This window comes from Heloderma suspectum, chromosome 6, assembly GCF_057233095.1.
Source record: "Heloderma suspectum isolate Gila_16-S chromosome 6, 16-S_ref, whole genome shotgun sequence".
In the NCBI taxonomy this organism is placed as follows: domain Eukaryota; kingdom Metazoa; phylum Chordata; class Lepidosauria; order Squamata; family Helodermatidae; genus Heloderma; species Heloderma suspectum.
In genome coordinates, this window is record NC_139463.1 from 100,618,752 (window position 1) to 100,639,024 (window position 20,273).

A 20,273-nucleotide genomic window follows, 5' to 3' on the forward strand; every position below is an offset into this window, starting at 1 on the left:
ATGAGGGCTAAGGGGTCAAGCCATAGATGTCATGGAAAATGTGGGTTTTGAAGAGGGATTTATGAAGGAAGTGAGAAAGGAAAAATCAGGTGTTCTGGGAGGCCTTCCAGACATAAGGAGCAGGAAGGGAGAAACGGCAGGAGACATCTGAACAGGAGAGCGATGGAGCTGGAGGAGCAGAGATGGTCACACGCAGGGGGGATGTATCAAAGTATGACAGCAGAGTGATAAGGGAGGGGCTTAACAACTAGACATGCTTATCTGACATTTTACTGGGAAACTTTTCCTCCTTCAGCTCCGTCCCATTTCCTTTTGTTCTCCACTCAGGTGCAGAGGTTTGCTCCTCATCTGCTCACAGCTAGTCAACTGTTCTTCATACTTGAAAACCATTCTTATGTGATCCTCACAGCTGCAGGTCTGCCACCTGCCCATTGCTAATATTTTAATGGATTGTTCATGTTTTAGGATCTCTGCCCATAATAAGCAGAAAATGTATTATGCGCAGAGTTTGCTGTTAGGTTTTTTTGTGTTTTGGGGGGAGATTGCAGAGCTGTGTGCCAGAACAAATTTCTATCATTCCTGCTGCCTTCAGGAATGCATTTGAGAAAAATATGTTTGAGAACAGGAGTTTCTGGAGGCAGCAAAGAGGAACCCCAAGTATGTTTCCAAAAGCGAGGGAGAGAAAGGCAAGATGGGGGGAGATCCAGTAATGGTATATTGTTCTTTTAAAACATAAGGCATGGTGTTGTTTTATCTGTCACGCCCACTCTGAAATCTGAAATTGCCATGTAGGAATATAAAGAGCTCTAAGGACCATTAGGCAATAGGGATTTGTATTCCAAACTCCATATTTAATATTTACAATTTTAAAAAAAAAATGACAAGATACCCACGATTGTACTGTGATTTTAACAAGTCCCTTGATGTCCTATATGCTTTTCCCCACCGATGCTTTCAATAGAGGGATAGTCCATCATTTGACAGGTTAAAAATAAAGCAACCCTACCACAATTGTGTATTTTTCAGCCCCAGAGCTACACATTGTGGGACAAAAGTCCTAAATTGGGGATAACCAGGAACAAGACACCTTGAACAGAAAGGCATGATCAGACATATCTCTTTAGAGAACCTCAGAGTCCCTAGGTAGTACAGTGCCTACTCTAAGGTCATGGCTACGTATCCTCAGCACCTCTCCCCAAAATTCCAAATTATGGGTCAAGAAGAGGCAGGACTATGGATTCTGGAGATGATAGCTATATAAATTCAGGGTTATTTCTAGTGTGGAATTTGACATCCTGAGGATCACATCTTTCATTTTAAAAAGCAAGTTTCTAGCCCTCCCCTCCCTTCTGTTCACCTTCATCATCTTCATCCTTGTCGCAAAAAAACCCCTAATAACTTCCCCAGCTGAATCACAGAAACTAAGATGAATTATCCAGAACTAGCCATGTTACTCAAATACACTTAATTTGCCTAATGTATTCTGATACGCTTGGTTTCTGATTGCATAATTTCATTTCCTGGAAGCAGAAATTTGATTGAAGGAAGTGGTTGGGGGGAGACACAGAATACACATAGTTCAATCTATGGGGCTCTAGGCTGAAATCAAAGATTTTATGGGGTCAAATTGAATTATATAGGACCACAGCCTGTGGGAGAGAAACAGGGCCAGAGCATATAACAAGATCTAGGGGACTATAGGGATAAATTAAATAGGCTTCTTGGGTCAACAGAGTGGGGATAAGAGGCTGCTGTATGGACGGAGCTATGAGAATATAGGTTGAGGAATATAGCACTCAAGAGACAAAGCTAGGAAGATACAGGTGATAGATTGGGGCCAGAGGGTTATGAGTTAAGCTTTAGGACTACAGGATTACAGCCTGAGATCCGTGGCACTACAGTGAAACATAATGGAGTAACAGGATTATAGGATGAGGGATATCTTCCAGGAGAGACAGAAAGAGAGAGCAAGAGTGAGAATAACTCTGTAATTACAGCCAGCTATTTTGCAGGTATGAAGCCCTCAATTTTCACCCTTTGGTACCATCAGTGAAGGCATCTCAGGGGCAGAGTAAGAACAGATCCCTTTGTCAGAAAGGCTTGTTTCAAAAGCCCCTAATGTTCATGGAGGATAGTATTGAGCTTGGGTGCTTCCAGATGAGGCTTTTGACGCACCATCGCCCTGCCTCGTTCACAGAATTTTACAGGGAGTCTAGACGTCATCACCTTCCATTTGTAACCCTCCCATGTTTTCCCACTGCTTGCTCTGTCTGTTTTTTTCACCACAAGATATCTGTTAAGGAAGGAGAGATGGAACAGCTGCGCAATCTCTTTTGTTTTGTAGCGCTAGGAGCCATCTGTCTGGAGGGACCACTGGGTCAGCTCAGCATAGGCTGTGAGTAAACACTTTTGGGCCGAGATTACCCAAATTCTCCAGCAAGGAACAGGAATAAATTATATGACTTGCCCACATGTTGCGTACATCTGCATCATTTATTTGTTTTTCATTTGTTATAGAGAAAAGCAAATAAATATCCAAGACACCGATGCCTCATCCCCTGACCACAAGAAATCCTACTGAGTGTCGGTCCGATTTTAGAGATTTCACCAAGTATGGCCCAAGACTCTCTTCAGAGCCATGAAGAGGACTAGAAACTTAAAAAAATATATATTGAGATTCTTTGGATGCTTAATTCTGTACCTGCCACCAGTTTCTGAACTCATTCTGACCTGGTCAGAATCACAGAACATAGGCAGCCCTGAGTATAAGGGCGGCTCTTTATGGGGAAGGGTGATAGGTCCTCAGGGTTATAGAACGCAAGACACAAGGATGTACAAGCAGCGATAAGAGCGTGATACAGTCAAACCCAGCAGGCTGTGGGGAGACAGAGCAAATAAGGCAGGTTACAGGGTTAGGTTTCTCTCACCAGATGAAGTCTGTGCAGTGGCTGCAGAAGGTGGGTTGCTTGAAGAAGCGGGCGGTGAACTTGTGGCTCTTCACCTCATGGATGACCTTCTGGCGGAGCGCCCCCTTGCGGCAGAAAAGCGGCTTGGTTAAGCATTCAGTCTCCGTGGGGGAACTCAGCAGTGCCATGGTGCCCCTGGGGGAAGCCCCAGTGCCCTGGACCACAAATGCAAGGGTGTTCAGAAGAGAGGGATGGAGGGATACGAGAGGATGGATGGAAGAAGCAATTAAAAGATGGACCAAGCTAGGGATTCAGTACCTGGAGAAATCGGTGGGGTGGGGAGAGGGTTAGGTAGATGGATCAATGCCTGGCTGACAGATTGTTCAATGAATGAAGGGGACAGAAGGAAAGCTGAGAAGTGATGGAAGACGGTAAGAATAGAAGGGCTGGGGGAGGATGGATGGAAAGATACAGGGATGTGGGGGGAGAGATGGAAGGTGAAGGGAAGCTGAGGAGGTGTGAATGGATAGATGTTCAAGAACGCGGTGAATGGGGTATCAAAGGAAAGAAAAGAGAAAGAGAATGATGGGGAGAATGGGAAAACAGCAGCTGAAAGGAGAGGAGAGGGAGGTGAAAGGCTCAGCAACAGCTCCACGGGGTGAGAGAGAGAGAAACAAACAGGTTGTGGATATGGGCTGTGTCTGTTTCTCGCTCACAGAGATTTGGATGGGGGAGGCTGAGGCGGGGGGGGGGTGTGGAGGAGAGGAGGAGGAGTCAGAGTTTAAAGAGGAATCGCTAGAAACAAGCATTTGAGAAAGCCAGAGTGAGGAGGACTCCCTTTCCTGCTCCAACCTTTTCGATTTTCCACCGCACTCGCAAAGAACCCAGGCATCCTGGTTCCCATTCCTACCTGCTCCCCATTAGATGTCTTTCTCCCTTCGCAAAGAAACCATAATTCCTGGTTAAGAGAAAGAAAAATCAAAAGAGAATAGGAAAAGCAATGTGGGGGTTGGGGTGAGAGAGAAACTTAAATATTAAGAGGGTCTCTTGAATGGGACTGCAGAAAGAATAACAGGTATTCTTAGGGAGAGTCGGACCAGGGAACCAGGATTTCTAGATTACCTGGAAAAGCAGAGAAAGTGGGCAAGGTGAGGGTGCTCATGGGTTAGTTTAGAGATGTTTTCTAGGCAGTCCCCACTGGGGAAGAATGGCGCTGAAGCAGGGATGGGGGGGCAGCGTTGTAATGGGATTAATGGAGGGCAAGGACTCTTGGGTTCATTGTCATATCTTGGCCCCCTGATTATAGTCTGTTTTCTTACTTGCGAGTTCAGAGTTCCCTGTGACACTTCCTGTGGAAGGCAACCTGCCCTTTGGCAAGGTCCTGTCCAGGTCTTGTTAATGAATTACTTTCGGGCACACACAATGAGAGGGATTTCCAAGGGGTGGTCAAAGCCCAGTTAAAAGGCTGCCCCAGCCCACAAGGCAGAATTTAGGAGTCTCAGCTGCCAGCCCTCCAGACTTTCAGCCACAAATTTCAACTTCTTTCCCAGGAAACCCAGGAATCTTGGGTCTTCACCCCACACACAGACACAGACTCTGCTCACACTTCTTCCACAGAATACAGGAGTGCTGACCTGCTCCCAAACTTTCCGTGAACCTATTAGACACAGCTTCGCTCTCAGAGAACCCAGGAGTCCTGAACAAGACTGGGTAAAACCAAAGAATTCAAGTTGTGTGCACTCCAGACATCATGCCCAGGTTTGTCTTGCTGCTGTTGCTACTGCTGGTGGTTCTTTCTCTCCTGTTCTCAGAAGGCTCTGGAGAAGTGGAAGGTAAGTCCCTCAAAACCCACTCACTCCTTTTTTGCTCTCAGTCTTTCCACCTGACTTTTCCCTTTCCCCTTCCCATATTCCTTGTTTTTAATGCTCTGCCCCTTCACAAGCTGCTATTAACAGAAACATTGGAAATTGCCTTGAATGCACCATTTATCCATCTAGTCCTCTCTTGTCTAGCCTGACTGAAAGCAGCTCTCTGGGGTTTCAAGTAGCTGTTTTTCCCTTTCCCATCACTAGCTGACCAATCTTTTTAACTGGGGATGCCAGAGACCTTCTGAATGCAAAGCATGTGCTCTGCTACCAATCTATGGTCCGTTGCCACATTTTGTGGGTATATTGTGTGTCTAACACTGTCCATGCCCAGCTCAAGCCATCATCCATACTAATCCATGCTGTCAGCTATTGGGGACGGTTCTTCTGCACAACCAGCCCAAGCTTAGGGCAACAATATTTTTAGTAGCTTTGGTGAAGTGGCGTATCCCAGCATCAGCTGTGAAGTTACGAGGGCTCCTGGAGCACAGGTCTCTATGTCACCCAGAGATTTGGAGGCAACAAAATGCCAGCCCCATCTGCTGTATTCTCCCAAACAGGACACAACAGAAAATAATAGGCTGCCCCCGCATCCCCCCCACACACACACTACATAAGACGAATAAATTGGAACGGGGATTTATTATCTGTTCATTTTCTCCTATCCTTGTGTACTTTTCCTAATACATCTTTCATTAAAGGCTCAAGGTGCCAGGACTGTTTTTTCTGAACTCTTCCTGCATTTGCACAGAATCACAGAATACATACAGCCCCCAGTATAAGGCAGCACTTTATAGGGAACAGTTGTAGAGTCACAGTTTTATGGGGTTATATATCCTGAAAGGTCTATTGGTTTTCAACACACATTTTGGGATGTCAGGTTTCTCACATCTGTTCTATGCCCAAACTTCTGTCCATCGACATATGATTTTTAAATTTTTCGACCTAACATGCTTTACCCTTATACAGACACATCAATATATTCAGATGTATAGTCCATCCAGCCTTAACACTCAGGAAGTATAACAACAAACCCTTACCTCACAGCCACCAAATCACTATTCAACCTATTTTACAGATAGAAAATTGAGGCTGAGCACAAGACCACCCAAAGAGAGCCTAGAATTGGGACGAGCTGTGATATGTACACTGTCAGAGTGAATGCCACACTCTAGCCACTGGATCTGATTTCCAGGCAGCGTTTTTTTCTTTTCACTGTTTTCCTAACTTCCATCCAAATGCCTTCTAATGATTCCGCAACTCTCTCTCTCTCTCTCTCTCCATCCATCCAGTGGTTAAATTTCTAAAATACTTGAGCCTCATTTATGTCTGCCTATCTTGCTATAAATTAAATCAATGCATTCATCTATCCTGATTCATTGTGTTTTCCCAAATCATCATTTTTTGTTACTAATTTGCTGCTGAGGGTTAATGGGTTTGAGAAAGATCAGATGCCTTTCTTTAAGGTAGCACTTCTATTTCAGGAATATCACATTTTCCCTGTGATCAAACCATACACACACACACACACACAAACACCACCCACCCTGGGAAAATATTATTCCCTGTTCCTCCCCCATCAGCTAGCTAGCATGTCTGGAATTCAGAATGCTATGTGAAGTAATTTGATTGTGGAATAGATATAGCACTGTTGTAATTTATTTGTGGGTTTGTACAAAGCAAACAATGCAACTGAGGCTCACTTTGCAGATCACCAGGGCAGGCAATTGGATTGCTATATATCTAGTTTCATGTTTGCATAAATAAGCCATCTTTTTATGAACTGCATGACCGACAGACAGAGCAATATGAGATATTTATTGACTGTTACGTTTTAATTATTTGATATGCTATGCCTTTTATTTTATTTTGTGTGTTTGTTTGTTATATTTATTCCCAAAGCAGCTTACCATGAAAATCCATACAAAGGTGCCATATAATTAGGGCCATTACCTTTGAATGTATTACTACCCACTTGGAGCTTTTGAGTCATGCAGGCTAAAACACTGAAATAAACAATAAATAAACAAATGTATATGTGGGCATAAACAGGTAGGCACAATTTCTTGCAGATCTATCTAACGCTAGAATACCAAGAATATTTTCTCCACCTGGTGGTCACTGGAAGTAGCACAACCTTTCTTTTCTCATTCAAATTCAGAATGGAATGAAAGGATCATTTGCTAAAGAGAGAACTTCCCACAAGGCTCCTTTTTATTAAAAAAAAACCCAAAACTCTCTTAACCCCATGGCCTTCTGTACAGAAAATAATTAAGGCGCAATCTTGAGATTTCTTAAAATGGGTGTTAGTCCTCATTAACGGCCTACCAACTATTGTTATCATGCTCACAATTAGGGTGGTAGGCATACTGCATTAGCACAGGGGTGGTGAACCTCAGGCCCAAAGGAGCCAAATCCGGCCTTCCTGGGATCCAGATCTGGCCCTCTGGGGTTTCCCAAGTAGCCACACACCCATAGCTCAGTGATAGAGCACATGCTTGACATGCAGAAAGTCCTAGGTTCGATCCCCAGCATCTCCAAGCAGGAAAGGAAAAACGTCTGCCTGAAATCCAGGAGAGCTGCTGCCGCTCAGTGTTGACAGTACTGGACTAGATGGACCAATGATCTGACTCAGTATAAGGCAGTTTCCTGGGTTCACTACACCATACCTGCTCTTGATTGGATGGCGCTGGTATGTAGATATGTCCTGAAAGTACGAAGTTGTAATCTTATGTATGTGGTGTTAGCCACTAGCTAGCTAAAACCTTCAGCAAAGACTACAGAGGCCTTTGTAAAACAATGACAGGGGGCCATTCGTCTTGGGTTCTCTGGAAAGGACAGGAAAAACTGGGAGACACGCTCTTAAAGCCTAGGTACAAATGAAGAAAAAGCATTGATCAGCACTCCCCAAGGAAAAAAAGGGGAAAGGTTCCTCCTGTGCAAGCACCGAGTCATTACTGACTCCTAGAGGGATGCCGCTTTCGCTGGTGTTTTCATGGCAGACTGTAGCGGGGTGGTTTGCCATTGCCTTCCCCACTCGTGACTACCTTTCCCCCAGCAAGCTGGGTACTCATTTTACCGACCTCGGAAGGATGGAAGGCTGAGTCGACCTGAGCTGGCTACCTGGGACCCAGCTTAAAGGATGCCAAATTTTCTTTTATTAAAACATTTAACAAAACAATACATGGAGATGGGAGTTGTCTCAAAAAGAGCTGGGAAGATCAGAGATTTCCCCACCCCTCACCCAATAGGGCTATGTTAATTCCATGTAAGAAGAATTTTCAGCATTAAAGTACACAAATTGAACCCTGTGAAAAACTGCAGTCAACGTTGAGCTTAAAAAAACAACAGCTAGGTAGGGTGAAGTTTGAAGGAAAAGTGAGGCATAAAGTATTGACTTGCATGTAATGATAAAATTATTGCATGTTTCAATCTGTATGAAAATTAATAAGAAAGTGAGGGCTGGCACCTAATGAAAGTTTTCCAAGAACTTCTACAATATTATGCCAGTACTCTGAGTGTGCAATCCTATGCAAAATTGGTGGTAAAAAAGTCCTACAACTCCTTGCATTCCCCAGCCAGCTTGGGAGTTGAAGAATTGTTTTCTGTCTAAATGTGCATAGGATTGCACTTTACGTTTGATGAATGATTCCCCAACAAACTACAGTGACCTAGTTCTCATGTAACGGCAATTCCTGTGTTGCTTAAACAACACAGGAACTGCTGATATCTAGCGGGAGTGAGCGAAGGCACGCCTCGCACACACTTGTTGCTTCTGCTTTCAATTAACAATCCAGAAACACCCCACTTCTGGGTTGTTGTCATGATGTCCAAACCTTGAAACTCTGGGTTGTTTAGGGCTTAAACAACCCAGAGTTAATCCAACAGCAAACCATGGGCATCCCTGACTTGTTAATTGAAAGCAGAAGCAACGAGCATGCAGGAGGCAGCACACTTGCTAACTGCTGCTCAGCCCTGACGACCCATGGTTTAAACAACCCATGCATTGTCATTACATGCAAACCCGGCCATTGTTTTGCCAGTACGCCATTTTTCAATTTCTGCTCGCTTTACGACTGCTAGCCAAGTTACCAGTGTGGGCCCAGCCCTTTCTGATAGTGATACTTTAAGGGGTAGAGGAAATTCCAGCACATCCCAAAGCTTCAGGGACTTCCCCCAGCTTCCTATGGGGTTTGGAGAAAAGGACCTTAGCTCAGTGACAGAGCACATTCTTTGCATGCAGAAAGTCCCAGGTTCAATCTCTGGCATCTCCAGGTAGGGCCGGAAAAGCTCCTGCCTGAAACCCTGGAGAGCTGCTGCCAGTCAGTGCTGACAATACTGGACTAGATGGACCAGTGATCTGGCTCAGTATAAGGCAGCTTCCTCTGTTCCTATTAGGTAGCTTCTCACACCGTAGCTCTCTCTTCCTCCCCAAGTGGATATTTCCAGCTGTCACCATTTTACTAAACAGCCCCAAGAGAGATAAAAATGGTCCCAGATATTGCTTTTTTCTTAAGCTATTCTCCTGAGGCCTTACTCCAAGGGCCTTCCTTATCAGAAGTGTACTATGTAATAACAATGGAGAGTTTTTCTCAATAGTGTCATCCTAGCTTTGGAACTCCCTCCCCTAAAGAGGTATGCCTAGAGCCTACTTTACTATCTTTTTGGTGCCAAGTTAAGACATTTTTATCTACCCAGGCAATTTCATTTGTATCATTCCTCAGTCTGCCTTGTAATTTTTAATGTGTTGTCTTTTATTATGGTAGTTTGGTGTTAGTGTTTTACTGCATTGTATTAGGGTTTAAATGATTTCTTATCTACGTGGTTTTAGACTGCCCTGGAGTCTGATTTGATGAAAGGTGGCATGGAAATGGTTTGCTTGTGATTCATTCTGGTTGAGGCCAGTAGCATTATTTATTCTGAACCAGTAACCATTTTTGTTTGCTGCATTCCAGCTCAGGTTCAACAAGTACATTCAAACAATAGTTCACAGTCTGTTACAATTTGGGGAAAATAAAGGCTTGATTTGGTTTTCGGTTCAGATTAAGGTGCAGTTTGACATCTTTCTTGTGTAGGCAAACCTAAATGAACAGGCCCACATGGCAGGAATCAGAGTCATTGAGAGCGTAATGAGGCACAGCTTAAAAATTAGGTTCAGCTGAGGGACACTTGAGAAGCATGCTAGGAGGAAATGAGCCAAGACACTGATATTCTCTCAGTCACTACAGGGAAGAGAGAGATGCAAGACCAGGCCTACCATAAGACAGCCCACTCAGGTAGCAGATTTTGGAACGGCATTAAAGAACAGCTCATTGTCAGTTAGCTAGTTTATTCTGAGGGCACAAAACATTTTGGGCCATCTTGCCAAGGAGGTAGAGGAGAGTCTTTCTTTGCCTGAGTTTCTCCACCACAGCAGCAGACTTAAATACTATGGTATTATATAATGTATACAGCTCCCTCACCTCCACCCCCAGATCTCATTCATCCCCGCCATTTTTAAGAATCCACCCATAATTTCTTCTTTTTCTAGCCAGGAGTGTGACTGATTCCAAATGTCCATCCCGGAGGACAAACTCTGTGGTGCTGACAGGACACACGTGTCAGAAGAGCTGCAAACGCCGCAGCTGCTCTAAAAACAGGAAGTGTGTATGTGATGGGAATTGTGGACTAAGCTGCATTCCTCCAGGTATGTATAACAAATACTGACTGTAGGCCTCCCTCAACTTAACAACCTAGTCCTCATTCAAACACTGAGAATCCAGGTGTTCATATGCTTCCTAGATTTTCCTACCTAACTTTGCCCTACTTAAACACAATACTCACCTTCCAGAGAATCCAAGAGTCTTGGGTTGCCAAGAACCCATCCTTTATCACAATCCAGAGAACCTAAGGATTCTGATTCCCAAACCCCACATTTCAACCAATTACATAAGTACCTAAGATTTGTAGTTTCTAGGTTGTCCTCTCCCTTCCCACCCCACACTTCCCCAGTCATAGTCCACTTGCAGGTAACCCACGATACCTGCTCACATTCACTTCCCAGGTAACCCATGAGACCTGGGGTGCTTCCAGACAGAGGGCTCTTAGCACTAACACTCCAAAGGCATTGGGCAGGAATTCTGTCTTTTCTTCCTTAACAGATTTTTTCTGGTAAGAAAAAGTAGGGAAGGAGCAGTGGGAAAACATGGGAGAGTTACAAATTGAAGACATTGTCATCTGGACATCCCCCCCCCCATTCTATGAGCTTTTCTACATAAGGCATTTACTGTATGCTCATAGTTCCTGACTCACAGTTCTTTAGACGATGTCGTGACCCTCCAGTTTCACTTCTTTTTGTAAACAGCACTTTCCACAAGTTTTTTTAGAGCAGGGAAAATGCGGTATTATTTCTGATGGCGAAAGAAAGCACAATTTCTTCTTGTGTTTTTGCATTGTTCTGCTATACCACAGAGCCACCTAGAGATTATGTAGTAGAAAAGCCAAGGAAACGCTTCTCATGCGGTGCTCGGATCTCAATTCTGTGATAAAACCGAAAGTAGATGTGGTGGATTAACAGCCTCATGTAGAAAAGCCCTATGAATGAGACGGTGCAACTGCACAATAAAAGCTTTGTCTGGAAGGCCACTGGTTTCTATTCTGCCCAGTACTGTTCTAACTCCTAACCTTCCCGTTATTCCTTTTCCAGAGGAACTCTAGCCTCCAGATTCCCTTCACTCCTCCTTTGCCCCCATTTCAGATAATTCAGGATTTTTGATTGTCAGTGCCCCCATTACTTTAATTCACTAGCCCCACGAGCAGGAATCCTTGTTTTCATACCACTTCCTTCATATACTAGATCAGGAGTGTAGAATCTCAGGCCTGAGGGCCAAATCCAGCCCTCCAGGGTTCCCCAGAAGGGAACCTCTCTGGCCCTACCCCCAACACCCAATCATTTGGTGGATCCCTGGCTTCTGTACAATTTTCTCCATTCTAAAAGACTGAAATGCCTCTCCTAAGGCTTAATCACTCACCGTAAGAGCTTTGAGCTAAAATATGCTGGCAGCGCGCGAGTTTTTTGTGTGTATTTTGGCTCTGCCCCTTTGCCTTTGGCCTTACCCTCTTTTGCTTTCAACCCCACCCACCACTGGAAAGTGGCCCCCAAGAGCTTCTCCAAAATGGAATTCAACCCTCAGACTGAAAGAGGTTCTGCACTCGTGCACTAGACCCCCTCTTCCCTCAGAAAGAACCCAGGAGTTCTGGTTCCCAGTTCCTCTTCCACTGTGCAGCCTACCAGACCCCATGAATCAGGACCTCACCTCTGACTCCCAGCCTCTTGTGCTGCAACCCACCATCTCCTTGCCCTCCATTACCACAAAATCGAGGAGTCTTGTTACCCACCACCATCTTTCTTTCCATGTTCATCCAAGGCTTGAGCTGTCCATGGCCAGTGATGATTGACAATGCCGAGACACACCTGGCACAGGAATCCTACATGTTTGGGGATGTCATGGAGGTGATGTGCATGCCTGGATTTAGAATGGCTGATGGTCAGGAAGTGGCCATGAGTCGCTGCCAAGGAGATGGGAAATGGAGCTCCATGGCACCTTGTGAAGGTAATCAACTATTTCCTACCAGGTCCAGTGGAACCAATCTCATAATCACCTCTTGCCTAAAACCTTTGGTCAATCCAAACCAATCACTGATACCCAACCTCTCCACCAAATGACCAATGAACACCCAACATTTGATCCACTGGACTTAACACATACCTGGTGTATATTCTCTTTTCTTTCCCAGATGTACTTAATAATTCATCCCTCTGTAAACCTCCACCGGAGATTGAAAATGGATTCCACGAAGGTGGACCCTACAGCACAGGCAAGGAAGTGCGTTACTGGTGTGACTATGGGTGAGTCAATTACTGCATCCTCAGTTCCTTCACTGAAGGCTAATTCAAAGTCCTGATCAACACAAACATGCCCTATTATCCCATATCTGGACTCAGGTGGTGTGACAAATCCAGCTCTCCTTGCTCCTTTCTTCGATATGTCCCTGACATATGCCCAGGCCTACCTAGACATGATCAGGCATCTGTAGGTATAAATGGGCAGTGTCCAATGCAACACTACCGCTAATGTAGATTATGCTGTGCTAGTGCACGTGACCTCTAGCACAACACCGGTAATGTCTGCTGGCACGACAAGTTTTCTGGGGAAATCCATAGTGCCAAGTAATGCAATTGGCATTGTGCTAGAGGTCATTTACACTAGCACAGGGTAATTTACATTCGCAGTCGTGCCACATAGATACTGCCCAATATCTGCTTTACTATGTCTCCAAGGATTGTCTCTTCCCCTTTACACACCCCCATGACTCATCCCTTTACAAGGTACATGCAGGAATCACCTGGAGGATGCATGATCAGGTCATCTCAGACTATTTATTGGTCCCTTTCACTTCCCAACCTCTCTATGGGAGTTCCTGCCCTCCTAGAATGTCATAGGTGGAGAGGTTAATGAGCCCTCCCTCCCATCTCATTGTCTTTTCCCCCCTACCTCATAGATATCATCTAGAGGGGGCCAAGTCCCTCTTCTGCCAAGAGAATGAGGAGTGGTCACACACAGCCCCAACCTGCCACCGTAAGTAGTCAAGGTGACGGGGGAGGGGGAAGTAGAGTTTCCTTCTAGCCTTTTGGCTGGAGTCAGGTAGAAGTGTTCTGTTCTTTGGTAATCCAAATATATAAATTGTGCCACACAAATCTCAATTAAAGGATGACTAGGAACTTCACTTGCGGGTAAACTGTAAGCTTTGCACCAAAGCCAAACGCCTGCCAGCATGTCTCTTTTAGAGCATCCATCTGTCCATCACTGGAGTGATATATCCATCCATTCATCCTTCTATCCATTAATCCATGCATGCCTGCCCACTCAATAATGGATCCCTCATCCTTCTACATACCATTCCATCTACATGCACATTTTATCCATCCATCCATGCATATAACGCTCATCCATTCACTCTTAATCTGTCCATCCACAGATCCTTTCCATCTGTCCACATGCTCATCCATTCACCCACTCATCTTGAACTTCCTTTTTTCTCCCCCTAGCTGTTAACTGCTCCCAGCCCCCCCAAGTTGCTCAGGCAACCCTGGTTGCTGTGCACCAGTCTGAATACCCAGTGGGAACTGTCATCTATTACTTGTGCAAAAAGGACTTCTACTTGGATGGCTCCAACAGAGTCGTTTGTCTGGAGAATGGAAGCTGGTCCCAACTACCCTACTGCAGAGGTACCTCCCTTCTAATGTCCCCACCCTTTTTGCATAGTAATATTTCACCAACCTAACCATTCAATTCCACACCCACACTCTCTTCTCTTTTTCATTCCAGACGGCGAAGAACCAACAGGCCCGCATGTCCCATTTAACAGGTCTTCTTTCTTACCCTCTCCAGACCGTTGTCATATCCCTGCCAAGAGGAGTCGGATGATCTACCATGGGCACAAGCTCTGGATCTATGAAATCCCAAACCAACTGGTCCATCATGGAGAAACTGTCACATTTTTCTGCCAAAGTCAGAACAAGACATGTAGTTTTCAGGCTGAGAGTCGATGTTTTGACGGTGTGTTGAAGGTGCCCGATTGCTATGATGGTGAGACCAAAAAACAACAACACAATATTGGGGTTTAGTTTTGTGGTTGGCAGAGGACCTTATCTGGAACTGTGTTATGGATACAATAGTTTCATGGTCTTGGAAGGACACTTCTCCTCCAGCCATCTCTCCCAGGATATGTCCCAGAACATTAAGGGCACAACTGGTGCAATGTACACCTCATTCCAGTTAGTGTCCCCGATTTAGGGCCCTACTTCCAGATTTTCTCAGGGAGACATCCAGTACCTTATTAGAACAAATCTGAAGCTCTGTACAGATACAGTAGCTCCCATCCTCATAACAGCAAAAATGTGCAAACGGCACATAAAGGAAGTAAAGTACACGTGTGTAATTAACTGCACTTACAGAATTGTTGGTTTCTGATCAAAGAATATGAGATGGGAAATGCCTAGCATAAAATCTTAGGCTTCCTATGTTAAATATTGTAATAGCTTCACAGAGGACTTGCACCACCTCCTGTCTGAGGAATTAGGAATGGCTTGTGCATATGTGATAGGGAGGTTCTTTTTTATTATACACCAACTCACCTTTCACACAGTTTTACTAATCACTCTGCTATCTCCTTACAGAGCCTACCAATGTGCAATACCACCTGTTCTCCCACAGAATTGTGTCTGAAATACCGGCTTGTTGAGCACCCTACAAACCATCCATTCTCCAATGAGATGCCTCCTTCTCTTTCTTCTGGCTCAGCTGGCATCCTGGAAGGGCAGAAAAGGCAGATGGCCAAAGAAGGCATCAATATAAGCAAATACGAACCAACTACATTTAAAACAGCAGGCCTGGGAATTATATACTATGAACACCCTGATAGGCAACAGCTAGATATTTTTATTTTATTTATTTTCTATCTCTCTTGCTCCCTGGTTGAGCACAAGAGATCCCTTTCAGGTCATCCAAACCCATAATTCAATTTCCCCTCTACCCTTTGTTTATCTTACTGCTTTGAGCCATATGGCTGGATTGGCAAGTCAGCACTAAAATGGTGTTTCCACTGGAGGGCTTTTTAAACACAAAGTATCTTCATTCAAAGTCCATAATGTGTAATAATACTTAATGGTTATATAGTGCATGTTAAGTATCCAGTGCACTTCACGTACATTAACTGCAGTAATCCAGAAAGCAGCCCTAGAAGGATAGATCTGTACTATTACTTATCCAGTGTAGATGGTGGAAGAGCTGAGCCAACCTAGTGAGCTAACCTGCTAGGACTACCTAATGGGTGTGTGGCGGAGGCAAGGTAGATTTGAACCATGAACTTCCTAGCTTACAGTTCATACTGTTAGGAATTGTGCTACACCAGCTCTCTTTACACTTATACAACATTCCTCCGGGGCAAAAGGGGTTGTACCCAAGAAAATGAAAAGCAAAAAGGAAAAATAGTTTAAGGTTGCGATCGTATACATTCTTATTTATGAATAAACCCAACTGAACCCAATGAGATTTACTTCTTAGTAATCACGCGTAGGAGTGACATGTGCTGCAGTCAAACAGTTGAACATGACCTCAGATCAACTGATGCTACAGCAAACAAGCCAGAGCCAACATATTGTCCCAGACTTTGAGTCCTCGTGATAGTGGTATGTGCATATCCTACTAAGAGAATGGAAGCTTTATGAAACTAAGACAGTGGAGAAGTGTGCCTGAGATGAGAACAGGTTTAAAGCAGATACTCCTGGACACTCGTGTAAATTGATTTGTACATAAACTACACTTGTTATACAAAAGTGTGTTCTTGTGCTCACTACAGAACTAAAAGAAGCAAAATAGGCCTCTGAGGTACAGTGGCGATGGTGGTGATTTCTTCGTTTATTACATTTATATCCCACCTTTTCTCCAGTGAGATCAAGGCAGTGTACATGGTTTTCTTCTCCCCTCACCCCCTCATTTTATCCCCACAACAACCCTGTGAGAGGGAGGCTGAGGGCTCCATCACACAGGAGGAGAATTCCACATCAATGCCGATTCTTTCCCAATCCAGTATCACTGCAGGACTGGGTCGTTGTCTTTAGATGGCTGTCCCTATCGCATTATTTTTCGTTTCTTCTCACAGGGGTGGTGAGGCTGCTCAGAGGCATCACCACCAGTCTGCAAAATAAATTACACGCATTTGGGGTGTAGTGACAGCTCTTCCCTGGTTCCTGCCCTTTTCCCTCCCCTTGCACATTACTGGTGAATGGGAACTGACACGCAGATAGTCCCACCACCGATCTCCCTGCCCCCTCCCCACCTCCCCGTTCAGTGTTTTTGACAATCTCTGCCATTTACTCAGCTATTTACTTGCTGGGAATGCACAGCAGGGGGGCATCCCAACAGGTCAGAAGGCCGGCATGCCGCCCTGCCGCCTTGTTCAGAACGCTGCAGGCTGAAAAGAGCAAGGACCCAAAGTGGCACAGGCACAGGAAGGCGACACGCCCCACAGCCCGCACCCCCTGACAACCCAAAACAACTGCCACAGCCGCCAGCACACAATGGTTCATTTGTGCTAGGGGAGAAATATACGGGGGGGGGGGTCATGGTGCTCCATTTGCGCATATGTGGAAAAATACCACATTTTTTCTGTTTGAGGAAAACAAGGGATAGGTGGGTGGAAATGGTGGGATAATGACGGGACAATGACAACGGCATGTAATGGACCCACACAATTCAGTGAGTGGCCAATCATGAATGTGTAATAAACTGGAGGTGTAGAGACGCCCTGAGAGGTAGTGGTTTTCTTCACACGGAGCTTTATCCTGCAGTTTAGATTGTTCCTTCACAGAAGTTTGTGGGCTCTTTACATGAGCCATTAACCTCCAAGGCGTCTCCTGCACTAAATGCCCTTTGTTCCACTTTTAAATAGATCGCAGATAATGAGTTATCAAATACCCCCCCACCGTTGTGTTCCGCTTGAGTTCCCTCTGTGAAAGAGGAAAAGCGGCAAGAAGTGGAGCAAGATCAATGAAAGATAATGGAAGACTCCGATACAGGGAGAAGGCCCGGGAAAGGGAAGGGGGGAGAGGAAGCATGTGAAGAAGGGAGTTGTTGTGATCCCATGTTAAATGCAGGATTTTAGGCTGGTGTAGAGATGCCCAATGACTCACCAAAGGTTTTAGGATTACCACTCTTTCTAGCAAGGCTCCTGTGCTTATAGCAATGGCATAACAGGAAGTGATTTATGTGAAGCTTTTCCCCGATGAAAATAGGAGCATGCTTGTTAACACCCTTATTCTCATGCTAAATAGCACTTTGCGAGTCCCACTCCCTCCACTATTGTTGTTTATTTGGTCAGTCGCTTCCGACTCTTCGTGACTTCATGGACCAGCCCACGCCAGAGCTTCCTGCTGGCCGTCGCCACCCCCAGCTCCCCCAAGGTCGAGTCCGTCACCTCCAGAATATCATCCATCCATCTTGCCCTTGGTCGACCCCTCTTCCTTTTGCCTTCCACTTTCCCTAGCATCAGCATCTTCTCCAGGATATCCTGTCTTCTCATTATGTGGCCAAAGTACTTCAGTTTTGCCTTTAATATCATTCCCTCAAGTGAGCAGTCTGGCTTTATTTCCTGGAGGATGGACTGGTTTGATCTTCTTGCAGTCCAAGGCACTCTCAGAATTTGCAGTCCAAGGCACTCTCAGAATCAGCACCACAGTTCAAAAGCATCTATCTTCCTTCGCTCAGCCTTCCTTATGGTCCAGCTCTTACAGCCATAGGTTACTATGGGGAATAACATTGCTTTCACTATGTGGACCTTTGTTGTCAGTGTGATGTCTCTACTCTTCACTATTTTATCAAGATTTGTCATTGCTCTCCTCCCAAGAAGTAAACATCGTCTGATTTCCTGGCTGCAGTCAGCGTCTGCAGTAATCTTTGCACCTAGAAATACAAAGTCTGTCACTGCCTCCACGTTTTCTCCCTCTATTTGCCAGTTATCAATCAAGCTGGTTGCCATAATCTTGGTTTTTTTGAGGTTTAACTGCAACCCAGCTTTTGCACTTTCTTTGTTCACCTTCGTCATGAGGTTCCTCAGCTCCTCCTCGCTTTCAGCCATCAAAGTGGTATCATCTGCATATCTGAGATTGTTAATGTTTCTTCCAGTGATTTTAACTCCAGCCTTGGCTTCATCAAGCCCAGCACGTCGCATGATGTGTTCTGCGTACAGGTTGAATAGGTAGGGTGAGAGTATACAGCCCTGCCGTACTCCTTTCCCAATCTTAAACCAGTCCGTTGTTCCGTGGTCTGTTCTTACCATACAGCCCTGCCGTACTCCTTTCCCTCCACTATTACACATCCCTTAAAGGCTCTGGTGCCTGCTATATGCTGAGATCCTTTACTGGGCAATAAAAACAAAGAGGGTGGGGACTCTTTTTTGTTAAAGGACTACTAGGAAAACATAATTGTCTTACAATCTATTTCCAGTGTACTTCAGCATCTGCCGCTGTGAAATGGTGGCCATACTGTGCACTTCACAATGCCTTAGTTCAGTCTTCCCTAACCTGGTGCCCTCCAATCTGTTTCACTACAACTGTCATCCCAAGCCAGCTCTGAATGTTTAAGGGACTACCTGTCTCGTTATGAACCTGTCCAGTTATTAAGATCTGCAGGAGAGGCCCTCTTGAGGGCACATTTGCCAGGCCCACATGAAAGGGCCTTCTCCCATATGGCTCCCAAACTGTGGAATGCACTCCCTCAAGAACTATGACTGGCCCCTACTCTCTTGGTTTTTAGAAAGCGTCTGAAGACACATCTTTTTAATTTAGCCTTTTAAATTATGTAGCCATTTATATGTTTTACTGTTTTTAATACCGTGTTCAGGTTTTGTTTTAAATTTTGTTGTACACAGCCTTGGTGGCTCATTAGCCAATAAGGTGGTAGATAAATGTCCATTATAAATAAATAATGAAATATGTGCAGGCATTTACATGCATGTGCACTAGAGACAAGATGCATTCATTGACCTTCTAGAAACCCTGAAAAGGAAGCTGAACCCATGAAAGTTGAAAATCGCTAGCAATTCATACTGTCAAAATTTTTCAAAGGCGTTGGAGCGCCATGGAGTGGAGCCGGCCAGCAAGGATTCTGGGGGGAGGAACGGATCACCCCCACACGGACCCCCCTGGACTGGCAGGTAGGAGATTCGTACATCCCTAGGTGTAACTGAAACTTGGTGGGATGACTTCCATGACTGGAATACAGCAATTGAAGGATATAACCTGTTCAAAAAGAACAGGAGGAACAGAAAGGGAGGTGGAGTTGCACTATATGTTAAAAATGCATATCTCTGCGCAGAAATACAGGAGGATGAGCTTGGTAGCCCCACCAAGAGCATCTGGGTTAAAATAAATGGAGCAAAGAATAAAAGGAACATGGTGTTCAGAGTCTACTACCGGCCACCCAATCAAGGAGAAGATGAGGATGAAACAAACTAGCTCAAAGTGGGCTAGATGAAACAACGATCCGGTGGATCCACAGTTGGCTACAGAATCGGACTCACAGAGTGCTTATCAATGGGACCTTCTCAAGCTGGGGAGAGGTAACGAGCGGGGTACCGCAGGGCTCAGTCCTGGGCCCAGTGCTCTTCAACATTTGTATTAATGACTTGGAGGAGGCGGCGCAGGGAATACTGATCAGATTTGCAGATGACACAAAATTGGGCAGGAGAGCTAATACTTTGGAAGACAGAAACAAAATTCAAAGTGTTCTTGATAGGCTGGAGCACTGGGCAGAAAACAACAGAATGACATTTAATAGGGATAAATGCCAAGTTCTGCACCTAGGAAAAAGAAACGAACTGCACAGTTACAAGATGGGGGATACTTGGCTTAACAATACTACAAGTGAGAAGGATCTTGGAATTGTTGTCGATCACAAGCTGA

General features: G+C 44.9%; 2 protein-coding genes across 3 annotated transcripts in view; one reads left to right on the top strand and one right to left on the bottom strand.

Annotated features, from left to right (window-relative positions):
* PRKCG (protein kinase C gamma) overlaps positions 1-3,094 on the bottom strand; it is a 56,678-nt gene extending 53,584 nt beyond the window's left edge. The window contains exon 1 of the mRNA XM_084805587.1: positions 2,928-3,094. Within this exon, the coding sequence (XP_084661713.1) occupies positions 2,928-3,094 (167 nt within the window). The remainder of the gene's footprint in view (positions 1-2,927) is intronic.
* A 36-nt stretch (positions 3,095-3,130) lies between these two features.
* On the top strand, positions 3,131-16,202 carry LOC146342081 (beta-2-glycoprotein 1-like). Of its 2 annotated transcripts, XM_084805589.1 has the most exons (9): positions 3,131-3,337; positions 4,524-4,738; positions 10,302-10,457; positions 12,178-12,363; positions 12,548-12,659; positions 13,313-13,389; positions 13,860-14,039; positions 14,203-14,400; positions 14,991-16,202. In XM_084805589.1, the coding sequence occupies exons 2-9, from the start codon at positions 4,657-4,659 to the stop codon at positions 15,053-15,055; spliced, it is 1,056 nt and encodes a 351-aa protein (XP_084661715.1). In that variant the 5' UTR covers positions 3,131-3,337; positions 4,524-4,656; the 3' UTR covers positions 15,056-16,202. The 2 variants fall into 2 exon arrangements, with proteins under 2 accessions (XP_084661715.1, XP_084661714.1); XM_084805588.1 differs by lacking the exon at positions 3,131-3,337 and having other exon boundaries at positions 3,718-4,738.
* The last annotated feature ends 4,071 nt before the right edge of the window (positions 16,203-20,273 follow it).

Coding starts and splice junctions, on each gene's coding strand:
- LOC146342081 (XM_084805589.1), top strand. CDS start 4,657: ATGCCCAGGTTTGTCTTGCTGCTGTTGCTACTGCTGGTGGTTCTTTCT. Junction 10,458..12,177: donor ACTAAGCTGCATTCCTCCAG/GTATGTATAACA, acceptor TGTTCATCCAAG/GCTTGAGCTGTCCATGGCCA. Junction 14,401..14,990: donor GGTGCCCGATTGCTATGATG/GTGAGACCAAAA, acceptor ATCTCCTTACAG/AGCCTACCAATGTGCAATAC.